The 18,618-nt window shown below is 40.7% G+C and overlaps 1 protein-coding gene across 1 annotated transcript in view; it reads left to right on the forward strand.

Annotated features, from left to right (window-relative positions):
- The first annotated feature begins 477 nt into the window (after positions 1-477).
- Positions 478-18,618, forward strand: part of LOC145089298 (putative disease resistance protein RGA3) — a 35,527-nt gene continuing 17,386 nt past the window's right edge. Inside the window, exons 1-2 of the mRNA XM_079027753.1 lie at positions 478-2,536; positions 2,601-3,556. Coding sequence (XP_078883879.1) covers positions 478-2,536; positions 2,601-3,556 — 3,015 coding nt within the window. The remainder of the gene's footprint in view (positions 2,537-2,600; positions 3,557-18,618) is intronic.

The raw sequence follows: 18,618 nt of genomic DNA on the forward strand, positions 1-18,618 counted from the left end.
AAAAACAAGATTTTAATTTGTTTAATATTATGTAATAATAACAAAAAAAAAACAGAAAAAATATATAAAAAACAAAAATAAAAAAACTACAAAAATAAAAAACAAAAAGAAAAAGACAAAAACAAAAACTAGTACATTGGGGAATCACGGTACATAAAAAAATCCCCAATTACAAATATTATACTGAATTCTTTAAGATAAAATTAATATTGAATATGTGAAAGCATCTTTTCTGTTTTCCATGTTATTTTATTGGGTTGTGAGTTATGAATTCTGTGAATTTATATTTCTCTCTCTCTCTCTCTCTCTCTCTCTCAAACACACATACACACCATTGCAAATTTGAAAATGGCCGACGCTTTAGTTACTGTTGCTGCCGAGGCGATCCTGAAAAAGGTAGCTTCCATAGCTGCCAATGAAATCGCCCTTGCTTGGGGTTACAAAGAGAAGTTGTACACACTTTAAGGGACCTTGAAAATGATTCGTGCTAAGTTACAAGATGCAGAGAATCAGAAGGGTCAAAAACATGGTGTGACGGAGTGGCTGAAACAGCTAAAAGATGTTGTTGGTGAAGCTGATGATGTGATGGATGAGGTTCACTACGAAATGTTGAGGCGTGAGGTAAAGAAGCGAGATCGGGTGGCAATAAAGGTACCCTCTCTCCCACGCTTGAAAAAGCTTTTATTTCGTAGTGAAATGGGCCATAGAATCAAAAACATTAACGAAAAGTTGTCTCAAATCAATAAACAAGCAAACGAGTTGGGACTACAAAATGAACAGTCGTCCCTACCCGGAGACAGATCCAAACAAAATAGCCTACACCTTTTAACCGAGTCCAGAAAAGAAGAAAGGCTTACGATTGCTCCGATTGTGGGAATGGGCGGGATGGGGAAGACCACTCTGGCTAAGTCCGTATACAATAATCCAAAAGTCCAGCAATATTTTGATGTGAAAGCTTGGTTGTGTGTGTCGGTTAAGGTTGACATCAACACACTTCTTGCAAAGATCTATGAATCTCTTGCACGAGAGAAACCTAAGTCGGATACTATGGTCAATTTAGTTCAAGATCTTGAAGAGAAGTTGGGATCAAAAAGATATTTTCTAGTCCTGGATGATGTTTGGGACGAAGAGAGATTATATTGGGAAGATTTTAGGAGAGTTATGATAAATGTGAAGTCACAAATTGGAAGTAGCATTCTTGTCACTACCAGGAAACTTGACATCGGAACGATGGCTATGTCTATGGATTCATGTCCCTTAAAAGGTCTTTCTAATAATCATTGTTGGAACATCTTTAAAGAGAGGGCATTTCTAGCAGGACAATCACCACAACCTGAATTGGAGGAGATAGGGCGTGATATTGTCAGAAAGTGTCATGGTTTGCCTTTGCTATTAAATGTAATAGGAGGTATGTTGCAAAATTACAGTGACCCTGAGAAGTGGTTGGCCATCAAAAATAGCAAAGTTTGGGATCTAGAAGATGAAAGGGAGAGAGTTCAAAAAAGTTTGGAACTGAGCTTTGATAATCTTCCCAATTCTATAGCCAAGCAATGCTTCACATATTGTTCCATCTTTGAGAAAGATAAACTCATGGAAAGGGAAGAATTGGTCCGACTTTGGATGGCTTTAGGGTTGATTCAAGCGGATGAGGAAAGAAACAAGGAGATGGAGGATGTGGGAAATGATATTTTTCAAATTTTGGTCAGCAATTCATTGTTCCAAGGTGTTGAAAGGGATGAGTATGGTCACATCACTCATTGTAGCATGCATGATCTCGTGCATGATCTTTCATTATCACTTTCGAAACATGAAAGCTTATGTGTGGTGGATGCGACAAATGATGACATTGCATGTATCCCTCAGGTTAAACATCTCGCTATTTACCAAGAAGAGAAGGAGGATGATGAATTGAAAGCCAAGGTTTCTATGTTCATTGAAAGGAATACAGTGGCTAGAACTTTGCATACATTGTTTATCAACGGTGAAGTTGAGAAGAAGTTTTCACTTCAACGATTAAAGTGCATACGCATCCTAAAACTCAAAGGATTTAGTGTTGAGAAGTTAGACGATTCAATTGGAGGGTTGGTGCATCTCAGGTATCTTAATTTGTCATATACAAGGATCCGTGTTCTTCCTGAATCGATTGGTAAATTATACCACTTGCAAACTCTAAAGTTGCAACATTGCATTTATCTCAAGAAGTTTCCAGATTCCATGAGAAATTTGATAAGCCTAAGAATTTGTAAATATGAAAAAAGCATTCCCAACAATATCGTGGGACAATTGACTTCTCTTCGAACATTAATGTTTAATTCCTTCAGCGTGCTTAGAAATAAGGGACATGGTATTGAAGAGATGCACCATTTGAATAACCTTACTGGAAAGCTCTGTATTTGTGATCTAGAAAATGTTAGGAGCAAAGTGGATGCTGTCAAGGCAGATTTATCGAGAAAGAAAAATTTATACGATATTGAGTTCAATTGGAGTGGGAATGATCAAGGCTCCAACAGAGTTGCTGACAAGGATGTATTGGAAGGCAGATTTATCTAGAAAGAAAAATTTATACAATATTGAATTCAATTGGACTTGTTATGATGAAGTTGGCAACAGAAATGACAAGGAAGTATTAGGAGGCCTGCAACCCCCTGGAGCTGTGAAAATATTGACAATTAAAAGATTTTCTGGTGATAATTTTCCAGAATGGGTAATGAAGATGGCAGTCAATATTGATAGGAAAGAGACGCCCCTTGACAAGCTCGTGTCAATCAAATTAGATGGATGTAGGAGATGCCTCTCTCTTCCAACGCTTGAGCACCTGCCACATCTTCGGGATCTTTATTTATGTAATATGAACAGCTTGACATGCTTAAGGAGTTCCAATGTTACTGGATCAACCAAGCCTTTGTCTCCATCGTTGAGATCGCTCGCACTTTTAGATATGAAAAGACTGGAAAAGTGGATAGATGGAGCACCCAACAGCTCAAAAATGATATCTCCTGTCCTCCAGAGCTTGGAGATTCATTACTGCCCAAAGATTATTGTCTTAGATGAATGCCATCCCCATCCTCTTGTTTCCTTGGATATATATGACTGCAGTGGTCTGGTGTCCATTAAGAGCATACAAGGCCTTGCATCTCTTGCATATTTATGTATCCAGAGTTGCCCTAGTCTTTTAGGAATAGCCAGTTTTCCCAACAAGTGTCATTCTTTGAAGAATTTGAAAATTACCGAATGCGGCAAATTGACTTCCTTGCCTCATGAGATGTTTGACAGTTTTGCCATCTTAAATGACTTGGAACTTGGTTTGTTCTCGAAGGAGTTGGATTCTTTCCCGAGTCTCCAAGGCATCGAGAAGTTAAGGAACCAACTTCACTCGTTAGCATTAAGTGGTTGGGATCATTGGGAGTCGATACCTGAAGAAATACAACACCTCACCTCACTGTCTTGGTTACAAATAGATGGATTCGGAATACAAGAACTGCCCATATGGTTAATCAACATGTCATCTATCCGAGAGTTGATGTTCAATGAATGCAAGGGGCTAAATAAAGAAACGGTTAGACAGGGAGCGCCACGGGAAGTCAATAAAAAGACTCGACGAGTAGGAGCTGACAGATGAAACCCTAAATCTCGGGGTTCTGCTGTATCGCCCGTAGATTAGGGCTAATCAATTTAGAGACAGTAAGCATCAAACTTGACTTTTTGATGGAATTTTATTTATAAGGATTAATCTTAACCATGTTGTAGTATATGTCTCAAGGTTTCCGAAAATATAAAGAACGCCGAAATCCGAGTTATAACGAAGAAGTTATGACCTGTCGAAGTTTCGCGACAGAACCGGCACGACACAACGCGACGTAAATATTGAATTTACATTAGAGCGATATTTATCCAAAACAATCTAAATGAGAATTGAATATCTCATCGATAGTAGTGCAACGACGGAAAGACGAACGAAAACGGACGTCAGACGAAGGAGTTATGAGTTTATAACGGAGTTTTCCTGTCCCGGCCTACTAAAAATAATATATAAGTAATATAATTATAATATATTAAAAACAAAGTCAAAATTAGCCAATGGAGTCTAAACAAGAGTTGTAGAGCATAATCTCACCTTCGCGTCGATATAAAGAACGTCGAAAACGGAGTTCATATGCGAAAGTTATGAATTTCTAAAGTTCGGGGCGTGAAACCCTAAAACTGTCAGATACCACGACGTGGCAAGCAGTGCCACGATGTAACCAGTCTTCTGACACCTCCGGGAGTACCTCAGATGCAACTTGCGATGACGCATGCAGTGAAGACCAAGCCCACGACATGGAAAAAGGTGCCACGACGTGGCAAGGGCAGATTTTTCCCTATAAATAGATTTGAAGGGCCAGCCGTTCAGGGTTGCTATTTTCTCTTCTCTCTCTCTCTCTCCCATTTTACCTCGATTTACGTGTAAAGAAGTACCCCCGAAGCCCCGGTATCACCCCGAGACCCAAGCAAGTCCCGAAGCCCGAAGATCCCGAAAAGAAAAGAGTTTCCGAGTTGAAGCTCTGTCCGCGAGAAACCCGGTGTGTGAAGTGATCCCGGTTTCACCGAAGAATACTATTTGAAGAGCCGTAGTGCTGTCCGATCATCTTTTGATCAAGTGAGTGTATAGTCCCTTTCATAACACGATTTTAATACAAGTATTGTGTGAATGTATTAAGTATATGTTTTGGGTGAGAATGTGATCACTTTCTTCTAACACACACACACACACATATATATATATATATATTAAGTATTTGCTATGAAATACGTGCTATGTGTTTATATATTGTTGTTTATTTGAGATGAGTGTGGAATGGATGTTTTATATAGGTGTTAAATGAGTTAATATGTATATGTATTTTATATCTACAAATATGTTGGGTAGAACATAGGTAGATGAATTAGATGACGTGTGATGATAATTAGGTGATGAGAAATAAGTGATGATAATTAGGTGATGAGAAATAGGTGATGATAATTAGGTGATGAGAGATAGGTGATGATAGAAAGGTGATGATAATTAGGTGATGATAGATAGGTGATGATAAATAGGTGATTTGAGATGAGAGGAGATACCATAACCTTGACCAGCCATGTGGCAATTTGGCGATGTAGTCATCTACCAGAGTATAGATGGCGACCACAGACTATTCTAGATAACCCCGTGGAAACACCAGCAGGCTCATAACCTGTAGGTGATGAATTACGAGTTCAGGCGATGTTGTAACTACGTATTCATGCGATGATACTCTAACCATTACTATGAATTACGAGTCCAGGCGATGTTGTGGCTGCGTATTCATGCGATGATAGTCTAACCCTAACTATGAATTACGAGTCCATGCGATGTTGTGGCTACGTATTCATGCAATGATAGCCTAACCCTTACTATGAATTACTAGTCCAGGCGATGTTGTGACTACGTATTCATGCGATGATCCTTAGGAACAAACATATAAGGAAATGTGATGTAAGGAGATGAGAGGTAAATACGATGTAGGAGATGACCCTTAAGATAATCCCTTAGGGAAGGTACTTAAGAATAAACGAAGATAATGGGGATGGGTAATTGGGTTGATTGTTTGATGATTGAATATAATAATTATATTATTGTGGGTTGAAAACCCTATATGCTCACCAGGCTCCCAAGCCTGACCCACTCAATTTTCTTTGCATTACAGGTAATGGCACAAGGGTATAAGTTGGTGGACTTGACGAGATAATTTGGATTATAGATCAGTAGTTATAAATAACTATTGTAAGGTCTATTTTATACTGTTTATGCTTTTGGTCTGTATCGGAACATGACATCCCAAGGCTTTATTATTTAATGAAAATACATTCTCTCTAAGAAATGTTTTGACAAATGGTTATCATATTTTTTTGGGACAATTTCAGCAACTGTTTTCTTTAGAAGATTAGTCTGATTTTAAAACAAAGCATAAACAAATCGGTCTTTTCTGGCCGTGAAACTGGGGATGTCACATCTGCACTCTATTTAAGGAAGCATAAGCCTCATTTGGCCTCTTTGTAGTCCATGAGAGCTCATAGAAACCCTAATCCATGTAGTGCTTCATTCTTGTGTATTGTAAGCTTGGAAAGAAGGTTTTGGGGAGGAAGAACTTGGAGAGCAAGAGGATAGGAACAAGGAAGGAGTGGAAATCCGAGATCTACCTCAATTAGCATCCATTGAAGGTATCAAGTCGTCATCTTTATCTCTTCCTTCTAGACCTCATATGGTGGAGATCTAGGGTTTTTATGGTTTGAATGAAGTGATATTGCGAGATATGAGCTACATCTGAAGTTGTAACTTCAGATCTGGACCCTTCTCAAGTTCTAGAGTCATAAAGTTTCTGTTTTGGTCGTGGATGAGGACTTCCTTGTGCATGAAACCCCATTAAGAGCTTAGATTTGGCATTAAGAGCCTTTTTAGCCATGCATGCATGTAAAGTCTGAAACTTTACGTGAAAGGCACGCCCTGGAAGGTTGGATCTGTAATTTGTAGCCATTGCATGGCTCAAATGAGTCTGTATGGCTTAAGGACTGAAGGAACTCGGTGAGTCGCAAGGTTAACTCGGCGAGTCACATGAAGATGGACGTGAACTCAACGAGTTGGATGAACAACTCGGCGAGTCCGATGAAGATTCCCATAGACTCGACGAGTTGTATGAACAACTTGGCGAGTCGGATGAGTTTTCCCCAAGTTATGAACGCGTGTGTATCCGTCGTGTTGCTAGAAGGAAACTTGACGGGTGACATTAGGGTTTCGATCAAAAATTGTCACACCCCCAAACCAGACGGCGGAAACGTCCGAGGGCTCGCGTGACTTAAATTGAATATCATCACAGTGAATATACATGAATCATAATATAAACATCACCATGCATCAATACATTACAACTGACATTGTTCACATCAAGTATATTGTTTTAACATTTCAAATCCATAGCATAAACTGTTTGATAGTTTTCAAAAGCATAACACCCTGAGATACTTGGTATTACTCCTCAGCTGTGACATCCCCAAAATCACGGCCAGAAAAGACCGGTTTAATTTATGCTTTTAAATGATTTCAGAGTAATCCTTTGATTAAAAGAGTTGCGGAATTTGTTCCCAAAACAAAATATGATAAAATAAGATTTACCAAAGCATTTCTTAAAGAAATGTATTTTTCATTATATTACAATACTCGGGATGTGATGTTCCGATAAACATACCAAAAGAATAAACATTTCAATATAGACCTTACAACAGTTATTTACAACAACAGGTCTATAATCCAAAAATAACTTGACAAATCATCCAACTTATGCTTTGGCGCCACTACCTGTAATACAAAGAAACTGAGTGGGTCAGGCTTGGGAGCCTGGTGAGCATATAGGGTTTTCAACCCACAATAAATAATTATATTTAATTCCACCAACCAACAATAACCCAATTACCCATTCCCGTTATTCTCACTTTACGTCCCTACGACAACTAACATAAGGGACCGAGTCTAAGAATATTTCATCGGGGCGACAACACATGCTTTCGGGGGTTTCCCAACAATATATGTCAAATAAGGCAACCATGAGACGGATGAAGTACAACAAATGAACACCCAAGTTCATTAACACCTACAAGTGTTGAACCTGCTAGAGTTCCACAGGACTGTCTAGAAAAGTCTGTGGTGGTCATCTAAACTCCGCTAGATTACTGAATCAAAAACAACATCGAGGCCTCTCGTATGTTTATCACACAACTATCTACCCATGTTTGTCACAACTAGAAATTTTGTGTCTTGTAATCACTACATTAAAGTAAAGGTCGAATAAAAAAACTAAGAGCATGTGTGATACCTATTATTATGACATCAAAAACTTCAATCAAATACATCATAAAAGTACTACAAATGGTCATCAAGAAATTGAAAACCCTAAAAGTCCTCGTTTAAGTCCATTTTGGACTAGGACTTCCTTATTGGGCCCAAATGGACCAATAAGCTTCCAATTTGACTATCATGGGCTTAGAACCCTAATTGGGCTCTAATTGGACCCACATTTATTTATTTCAATATTTTGGGCTATGTTGGGCCTAGAATGAAATGAATTAAAAGTTATGAACCATAATTAACTTCAACTAGCCCAACAAAGTATAAAAAATCACACTTATATCTTACAATCATCAAACCTAACTCTAATATTGGGCTTAGGGGCATTAAAGCCCAATACTCTCTTTTCTTTCCAAGAATCGGCCCAAGACAAGCCCAAGAGGAAGAAGTTGACTTATGGATTGCCACCTCATTATTACCCCTTGGATCTCCATGCACTAACTCATGTCTCCATGCACACATCACCTCACTCACTTCTCTTCTCCCTCCCTCTTTTTCCTTCGGCCGAAAGCACCCACACACACACACACTTCCATCATTTTTTCTTATCAAACACTCTCAAAAACACCCTCCACTCTCTTCACTAAATTTCGAAGATTCAAGAGCATTCCAAGGAGAATCCTTCACAAAAATCATCATCTAGGTAAGTTGAAACTTGGATCCATACTTTAGACTTCTTCTTATATCCAAAAATCTCTCCTTAACTCATATGAAAGCATAATCTTGTGTCTTAGAACCTCTCAAACTCGAGATCATCAAGAAAAGGTTGCTTAGGCCGAAAATCACCAAATTTTCTTCCATTTCTCCTCCAAAACCGAAACCAAACCCTAAGGTGAGCTTCATACCCCCTTATTTTCGGTTTTTATAAGTTTTTGTGGGGGAGAATACAAGCAAAGGTGTAGATCTAACATTATGTGTATGCCTTGTATGGTTTCTATGTTTATATGTGTGTTTGGTATGATTATGATGTTGGATCTAGTCATAAATCACTAAAAAAACCGAGATATAATTTATGTTAAATGATACTAACATAAAACATACTACTACATACAAAGTATACCAAGAAAAATAGCTAAGTGGCTTAATGATACATACTTTGGGCTAAAAACTCATTTTTTTAGACATAAATGTTAAAAATACAAAGTTGAAGGGCCCAAAATGAAATATTTCGAAATCTGATGGGTGAGATGAGTCAAAACAGTTTCCATAATGTATTTTCTGAAAATATACTCTTTTGGAGGATTAAAAACATAAATTTCAAGCTTAATGGGCTAAAAATGACAATTTCGGCCCAATAGGGCCCATTATGCGAAATTTTCTGTTTTGGAGGGCCAAAACTGTGTTTTTCTGTAAAACAGTGGACTACTAGTGTTACAAGTACTTTTCAAAGGTTTAAAATGCTTTTCAAATTTAAAAAGGACCAAAGTTGCAAAAATTTTCCAATTGGGGCCAAAATTGTAAAAACTGCGAAAAAGAAGGGTTATAACCGAGAAAACTGCAATTTTAGGGACTTAAACTGTTTTCAATGAAAAATATGCTGAAAAATATTAATTTCAATAATTTTTGGTGTTAAAATGTCAAGAAAAATGATTTAAGGACCAAACCGGAAAGTTATTTAATTAGAGGGTGGAAAAAGTAAATTTTACAAACAATGAGGGGCTGAAAATAGAAAACGTTCAAGGCAAATTCAATACACGCAACTTGATCAAATATTGGCACCGCGACTACCGACACAATACACAACAATACCCAAAAATCGTTGTTAAACGAATTGATTCGGTCTCGAATCAATAATAATCCGAAACTACTAACACAACGATAACTCGACTCATACACGAAAACATTTGGTAATTCAATACACACGTGAGAGTGCACAGACGTCTACGCACCATCTTTGGGCCCCAAAGTGTAAAATCTTGTTTGTTGGGCCTTGTTAGCCCAATGACCTGATCTTAAGGCCCGAAGACTTCTACCTTACAAGTTGTTGGGTCTTACATGATCTAACACAGCGTAAAAGGACTTTCAATGGCATTTATACTATTGGTCCCCAAGGGTCCTATGGTATTGCTAGTAAAGTCGGTATTTTATGCGAGGCGGGTCAAGGGCCCCTCGTACCTTTTTTTATCCCCAACCGGTTAATGGAGTCATCAGGGTCTTCGTGTCCTCTTTCTCTTCGGATGTGGGATTACTCGAAGTCAGGGCGGTCGGATAACGTGATTAGTACGGACGACGCCTACGGGATGGTTAGTATAGTTATAAACGGGTCGTTTGTGTAACGCGTGTTTATAACAATTAATCATGCGCAAAAATAATCCGATGTCGCCTGGGATTAATGACTTCACGCGCTGCAACGGTTTTATCTTTAACTTCATGGAATTCAAAGAATTAGGAAAACATCGGGTTTTCCTAGGGTTTTTCAATACACACGTTTTTTTTTTTTCAAAATGTACACAATTTTGATGAACATTTTTCTTACAACTATAGAAACAAACAAGCATACCTATGGATCTTTACAAACGTTTTCAAAAGCTCTTTTCAGAAAATATCGGATTTTCTGGTGGTTTTCAAAATGATACAAAACATTCCTTTTCAAATACCGCTTATGAACTCACCAACATTTCACATGTTGACGTTTTTCAAAATACTTGTATTCTCAGGTAACCAGTGATTCAAAGGAAAAATGTACCCAGTGATGGCTTGCGGTTTACTTATTAACGAGTCGAACAATTTATTTTTGGGAATGTAATGTTTAAACAATGTACTTCATGTAACTTTATCGGTTGTACTATATTAATGCATGGTGACGAATGTGGTTATGTTCCATATATATTCAATGTTATGGTATTCAATTAAGTCACGACAGCCCTCAGACGTTTCCGCCGTCTGGTTCGGGGGTGTGACAGGTTGGTATCAGAGCTTTGTTTATAGTGAACTAGCATGTCGAGCCACACATTGATATGCAACTATAAACCAAAAAGAGGGACTAACATAACTCTGAACAAAACAAGTAAATAAAACACCCTTACTTGCATTAGGAATAGGGGCATAACGCCGAACCAAACACAGTAATGCTAGTATCTCGGTTAATTCGGGACTGTTCCTAGTGATACCAAGGAGGGAATGTAGCCTGATCAACTACCTTCTCTCCAAAGTAAAACTAACACACATCTTGATGAGATCGGGATAGCTAGGGAACCTAAAACTATACCCTTTATCACTAAAAGAGAACGTTTGCTTGGTCCGTACAATAGTCATAGCATCCTAGGAATAATGTTAGCATATTTACATACTCGCGCAGACAGCATGGCTGGTTTTCATCACCCTGGAGACCCCTATTTCCCTAATCAGGGAAACAACGGATGGCTAGAGGAGGAGGAGCCTGAGGAAGAGCCTGAAGAGGAACCTGAGGAAGACCCCGAAGAGGAATCTGACGGGGAACCGGAGGCAGAAGTCGAAGGCGAGCCTGCCGAACCCGAAGGAGACGAAGAGAATTTCGAAGAGGAGCTCGATGACAGCGAAGGGGGTGATTCGGACGCGGAGTCCGAGGTCATCAACCCCCCTTACCCGATCAGGGTGCCTGCTTACCGTGTGGGCCCCACTGGTCCTACCCCTCCTTGGGGCATTGATCTTTGGAAATGGAGCAGACATCAGGGACAGCGACCCCCGTTTGGCATGTCACGAGAGTTCTTTGACCTGAGGGATGGAGGACCGGCCGACCGAGCCCTACCGGTCATGGTGAGACGATTACGGGACACCGGCGACCTTGCTCAGGGCACTGCTGATCAGGTACGCCAGCTGTGGACTAGGGTCGAGCGTGCGGAACAGGAGACGCGTGACGTCCTTCGGGAGTTTCACATGAGGCAGGTAAGGTGGGAGTCTCGACTTCAGGATGCAGAACGCTTGGTGGCTCGTCTTCAGGGAGCATCCACATCCTCGGCACCACCTCCGGATGCAGCTCGTCACGGTTAGGGATAGACTTATCATAGTAGGTCATTAGGAACTATGCTATGTACTCCGACTCTATGTTTAAGTGACTACACTACTCATAGAGCCGTTATGCTGTTGAATTAGTGTCACTCATGTATGCTCTTACGAGCAAAATTTTCATGTATCAAATGCGGATAATATTAATAAAATTTTACGTGTTTTGTTACGATATTACAAATTGCTATGTGTTGAGAAATTATGATCGAATGGTCAATGGTAGTAGTGTTTAAGTTCGTACCATGCACCTAGTCAGTAGGATCACGACCTCACAGAAACCACATACCCTCAACATCTTTCCGTTTTGTGACAGAAAGATGCCTTTCCGACCTACTCGCGGAAACCTAGGACCAACCCCACCTGAAGTTGACTCAGCCGCGTTCCAGGCAGTTGTATCTACAGCAGTCACTGCAGCGATTGCGCAAATTCATCAAGAGAACAATGGAGGAGTCAATGGGCAAGGAGCCGGAAGTTCGAACAACGGAATGAATCAAGGACCCACCAAGACATGTACCTACAAGGACTTCACAAACGCCAAACCACGAACTTTTAACGGCACTGGAGGGGTGATCACTCTGAAGCGATGGATCGAGAAGGTGGAATCGGTATTCGAGATATGCGATTGCCCTGAGCAGATGAAAGTGAAGTTCGCGGCCTGCACTTTTGTGGATCAAGCGCTCACCTGGTGGAATGGACATGTGGAATCCATGACGCTCCCTGTAGCCAACTCTATGCCGTGGGCAGAGATGAAAGAAATGTTAATGGCTGAGTACTGTTCACGAGGCGAAATACAGAAGATGGAGCAAGAGCTATGGAACCTCATTGTGCAGAATGCGAATATCGATGCCTACATATCGAGATTTAGCGAACTATCTCTGCTGTGCCCGGGTATGATCACCTCGGAAGGAAAGAAGATTGAGCGATTCATCTGGGGACTAACATCACCAATTCAAGGGAATGTGATAGCTGCAAACCCCGAAACATTTGACAGTGCGAAAAGATTGGCAAAGAAGCTGTATGATCATAACAACAAGAAGGGCGAGAAGCCAGTGGAGGCTGAGAAGAAAAAAGAGGGTGATGGCAAGAAAGGGAAGAACAACAAGAGGAAGGGACGTCAGGGCCCCGAGACCTCTAAAAAGCATCAGACAGTGGCAGTTAACGCTGTCACCGCACCGGTTCCAGCCACACCACATGCTCCAGCCTCAGTTGCTTCAAATGCTTCAAGACCCTATTCCGGTAATCTTCCCAAATGTAATAAGTGCGGTCTCCATCATCACGGCGAATGCAAGAAACTCCATTGCACCAGTTGCAACCGAAGGGGACACACTGCAAGATACTGCAGGACTTATCCTCCCCATAATCAAAATCAGGGAAACAACCACAACAACAACAACAACAACCACCGCAATAACAACAACATCAATGCCGGCGGCAATAACGCAGGTCCTAGCCACACCTGCTTCGGGTGTGGGAGGACTGGACACATCCGCCGAGACTGCCCTAACAACAACAATTCAGGAAACAGAGGAGCAGGAAGGATGCTGACTACGGGTCAGGGTGAGGCAGTTCAGGACCCCTCTGTTGTTACCGGTACGTTTCCCTTAAACCACACTTATGCATGCATCTTATTTGACACCGGAGAGGAGCGAAGTTTCGTAAGCAATAAGTTTAAGCATTTATTAAAAACAGTTGCCCCAAAAGCTAAATGAAACCTATACGGTGGAAATGGCCAATGGGAAAACCGAATCCACTGGGGAAATCTACATCGGATGTACCCTAACCCTTAACCAACACGTCTTTCGAATATACCTAATGCCAGTGTCAATTAGGAGTTTCGATGTGATTATCGGCATGGATTGGTTAAGCCCCCACCATGCTGAGATTATGTGCCACGAGAAGGCCGTTCGCCTTCGTCTCCCAAATCACGAAACCCTAGTAATTTACGGAGACAAACCCAACATGAATCTTCGCCTCATTTCGTGCATAAAGGCACAAAAACATCTACGAAAGAACAACTTGGCGTTCTTGGCTCACATAGTGGATAAGACCAAGGAGGAGATTAACGTTCGAGACATTCCTGTAGCGTGTGAATTTCCGGACGTGTTTCCTGAAGATCTTCCGGGAGTACCCCCAGAGAGACAGGTTGAGTTCAGAATCGACCTCGTTCCAGGAGCAACTCCTCTCGCTAAATCACCCTATCGGTTGGCTCCTGCTGAAATGCAGGAATTGTCCAGCCAACTTAGTGAACTTCTGGACAAGGGATTTATCCGACCTAGCTACTCGCCATGGGGAGCTCCAGTGCTCTTTGTCAAAAAGAAGGACGGATCTTTTAGAATGTGCATTGATTACAGAGAGTTAAATAAACTCACTGTTAAAAACCGCTACCCACTTCCACGAATTGATGATCTATTCGACCAGCTCCAAGGAGCTAGTTATTTTTCTAAAATAGATCTACGGTCCGGATACCACCAAATCAAAGTCCGGGAAGAGGATATTCCTAAAACCGCGTTCCGAACCTGCTACGGACATTATGAATTCGTCGTAATGCCCTTCGGTCTAACAAACGCACCTGCCGCATATATGGACCTAATGAATCGAATCTGCCGACCGTTCCTTGACAACTTCGTCATTGTGTTTATCGATGACATCCTCGTCTATTCTCAAAGCAAAGAAGAGCATGGCCAACATCTTCGACAAGTCCTAGCAACTCTGCGATCAGAAAAGCTTTACGCCAAACTCTCCAAGTGTGAGTTCTGGCTCCGGAGTGTGAACTTCCTAGGTCATGTAGTCAGCCAAGATGGAATCCATGTGGATCCCTCTAAAGTCAAGGCTGTTGAAGGATGGGCAATCCCGACAACACCTACGGAAATCCGTCAGTTCTTGGGTCTAGCAGGCTACTATAGGAGATTCATTCAAAACTTTTCTAAGATCGCCAAGCCACTTACTTCCCTTACTCAAAAGGGCGTACCATTCAAATGGACAGACAAACAAGAGATTGCGTTTCGGTCATTAAAGCAAGCTCTCTGTAGCGCCCCTGTACTATCTCTACCGGAAGGAACGGAAGATTTTGTAGTCTACTGCGACGTGTCAAATCAAGGCTTAGGTTGTGTACTCATGTAGTGTGGAAGGGTGATAGCTTACGCATCTCGCCAACTAAAGACACACGAAGTAAATTATACGACCCATGACCTGGAATTGGGAGTCGTGGTCTTCGCCTTGAAAATTTGGAGGCACTACCTGTACGGTACGAAGTGCACCATCTTCACGGACCACAAGAGTCTCCAGCACATCTTGAACTAGAAGGAGCTGAACATGAGACAACGAAGATGGGTTGAATTGCTAAACGACTACGAATGTGAGATCAAGTACCACCCAGGCAAGGCTAACGTGGTAGCTGATGCATTAAGTCGGAAGGAGTACTCTAATCGCCGTACGAAAACTCTCTCGATAACCATTCAATCTCATCTGGCCACTCAAATTGCATCAGTCCAGTCGGAGGCTATGAAAACGGAAAATAGAGCTAGCGAGGCATTGCGCGGGATGGAGAAGAACCTAGAAACAAGGGAGAATGGGGTATACTACTTCATGAACCGTATTTGGGTCCCAAAAATCGGAGGATTTAGGGAGGCCGTTATGAAGGAAGCCCACAAGACACGTTACTCCATTCATCCCGGTTCAGACAAGATGTACTTGGATATCAAACAACACTATTGGTGGCCTAACATGAAGGCGGAAATTGCGACCTACATTAGTAAGTGCCTTACGTGCGCCAAAGTAAAGGTGGAATACCAGAAACCCTCAGGATTGTTACAGCAACCGGCAATCCCTGAGTGGAAATGGGAGGGGATTTCTATGGATTTCGTGACCAAGCTACCCAAAACGTCGGATGGATTAGACACCATATGGGTAATAATCGACCGACTGACGAAATCTGCCCATTTCCTGCCAATTAAAGAATCTTATAAGATGGAGAGACTGACGCGTTTATACATTCTAGAAATCATGAGACTCCACGGAGTGCTAGTATCTATCATCTCGGATAGGGACAGTAGGTTCACTTCACGATTTTGGCAATCACTCCATAAGGCGATGGGAACAAACCTCGACATGAGCACCGCTTATCATCCACAAACGGATGGTCAAAGCGAGCAAACCATCTAGACGCTCGAAGAAATGCTCCGTGCATGCGTAATAGACTTTGGGAAGTCTTGGGATACCCGCCTACCTTTAGTCGAGTTCTCATATAACAATAGTTATCATTCGAGCATCAAGGTGGCTCCTTTCGAAGCACTGTACGGGCGTAAGTGTAGATCACCGTTATGTTGGGCTGAGGTAGGTGACACCCAGCTAGCAAAAACACATACGTCGGACAAAGCACTAACGGGACCGGAGATCATTCGTGAAACCACGGAAAAGATCGTTCAAATCAGAGCTCGATTGCAAGCATCGCGTGACCGACAAAAAAGCTACGCTGATAAACGGCGAAAGCCCTTAGAATTTCAGGTCGGTGATCGAGTACTGTTAAAAGTCTCACCCTGGAAAGGAGTTATTCGTTTTGGGAAGCGGGGAAAACTGAACCCACGATACATTGGACCTTTCGAAATCGTCGCCCGAATAGGTCCGGTAGCATACAGACTGCAACTACCCGCAGAGCTAAACGGTGTACACCCCGTGTTTCATGTCTCTAATCTGAAGAAGTGCCTATCAGATGAAACCCTTTTCATTCCTCTTGACGAAATCGAAATCAATGAGAATATTCTGTTCGTTGAGGAACCAATCGAAATCATGGATAGAGAGGTGAAGCGTACTAAGCAAAGTCGCATCCCGATCGTGAAAGTGCAGTGGAACGCAAAGCGTGGGCCAAAATTCACGTGGGAACGCGAAGACCAAATGAAGCAAAAGTACCCTCACCTATTCTAGCATTCTCAAATCTAGCTTTCAAACAAAATTTCGGGATGAAATTCCCTCTAACGGGGGGATGATGTCACAACTAGAAATTTTGTGTCTTGTAATCACTACATTCAAGTAAAGGTCGAATCAAAAACTTAAGAGCATGTGTGATACCTATTATTATGACATCAAAAACTTCAATCAAATACATCATACAAGTACTACAAATGGTCATCAAGAAATTGGAAACCCTAGAAGTCCTCGTTTAAGTCCATTTTGGATTAGGACTTCCTTATTGGGCCCAAATGGACCAATAAGCTTCCAATTTGACTATCATGGGCTTAGAACCCTAATTGGGCTCTAATTGGACCCACATTTATTTATTTCAATATTTTGGGCTATGTTGGGCCTAGAATGAAATGAATTAAAAGTTATGAACCATAATTAACTTAAACTAGCCCAACAAAGTATAAAAATCACACTTATATCTTACAATCATCAAACCTAACTCTAATATTGGGCTTAGGGGCATTAAAGCCCAATACTCTCTTTTCTTTCCAAGTTTCGGCCCAAGACAAGCCCAAGAGGAAGAAGTTGACTTATGGATTGCCACCTCATTATTACCCCTTGGATCTCCATGCACTAACTCATGTCTCCATGCACACATCACCTCACTCACTTCTCTTCTCCCTCCCTCTTTTTCCTTCGGCCGAAAGCACCCACACACACACACTTCCATCATTTTTGCTTATCAAACACTCTCAAAAACACCCTCCACTCTCTTCACTAAATTTCGAAGATTCAAGAGCATTCCAAGGAGAATCCTTCACAAAAATCATCATCTAGGTAAGTTGAAACTTGGATCCATACTTTAGACTTCTTCTTATATCCAAAAATCTCTCCTTAACTCATATGAAAGCATAATCTTGTGTCTTAGAACCTCTCAAACTCGAGATCATCAAGAAAAGGTTGCTTAGGCCGAAAATCACCAAATTTTCTTCCATTTCTCCTCCAAAACCGAAACCAAACCCTAAGGTGAGCTTCATACCCCCTTATTTTCGGTTTTTATAAGTTTTTGTGGGGGAGAATACAAGCAAAGGTGTAGATCTAACATTATGTGTATGCCTTGTATGATTTCTATGTTTATATGTGTGTTTGGTATGATTATGATGTTGGATCTAGTCATAAATCATTAAAAAAACCGAGATATACTTTATGTTAAATGATACTAACATAAAACATACTACTACATACAAAGTATACCAAGAAAAATAGCTAAGTGGCTTAATGATACATACTTTGGGCTAAAAACTCATTTTTTTTAGACATAAATGTTAAAAATACAAAGTTGAAGGGCCCAAAATGAAATATTTCGAAATCTGATGGGTGAGATGAGTCAAAACAGTTTCCATAATGTATTTTCTGAAAATATACTCTTTTGGAGGATTAAAAACATAAATTTCAAGCTTAATGGGCTAAAAATGACAATTTCGGCCCAATAGGGCCCATTATGCGAAATTTTCTGTTTTGGAGGGCCAAAACTGTGTTTTTCTGTAAAACAGTGGACTACTAGTGTTACAAGTACTTTTCAAAGGTTTAAAATGCTTTTCAAATTTAAAAAGGACCAAAGTTGCAAAAATTTTCCAATTGGGGCCAAAATTGTAAAAACTGCGAAAAAGAAGGGTTATAACCGAGAAAATTGCAATTTTAGGGACTTAAACTGTTTTCAATGAAAAATATGCTGAAAAATATTAATTTCAATAATTTTTGGTGTTAAAATGTCAAGAAAAATGATTTAAGGACCAAACCGGAAAGTTATTTAATTAGAGGGTGGAAAAAGTAAATTTTAC

This window comes from Lactuca serriola, chromosome 2 (genome assembly GCF_051521515.1).
Source record: "Lactuca serriola cultivar US96UC23 chromosome 2, Lser_US96UC23_V15, whole genome shotgun sequence".
NCBI classification, from domain to species: Eukaryota; Viridiplantae; Streptophyta; class Magnoliopsida; order Asterales; family Asteraceae; genus Lactuca; species Lactuca serriola.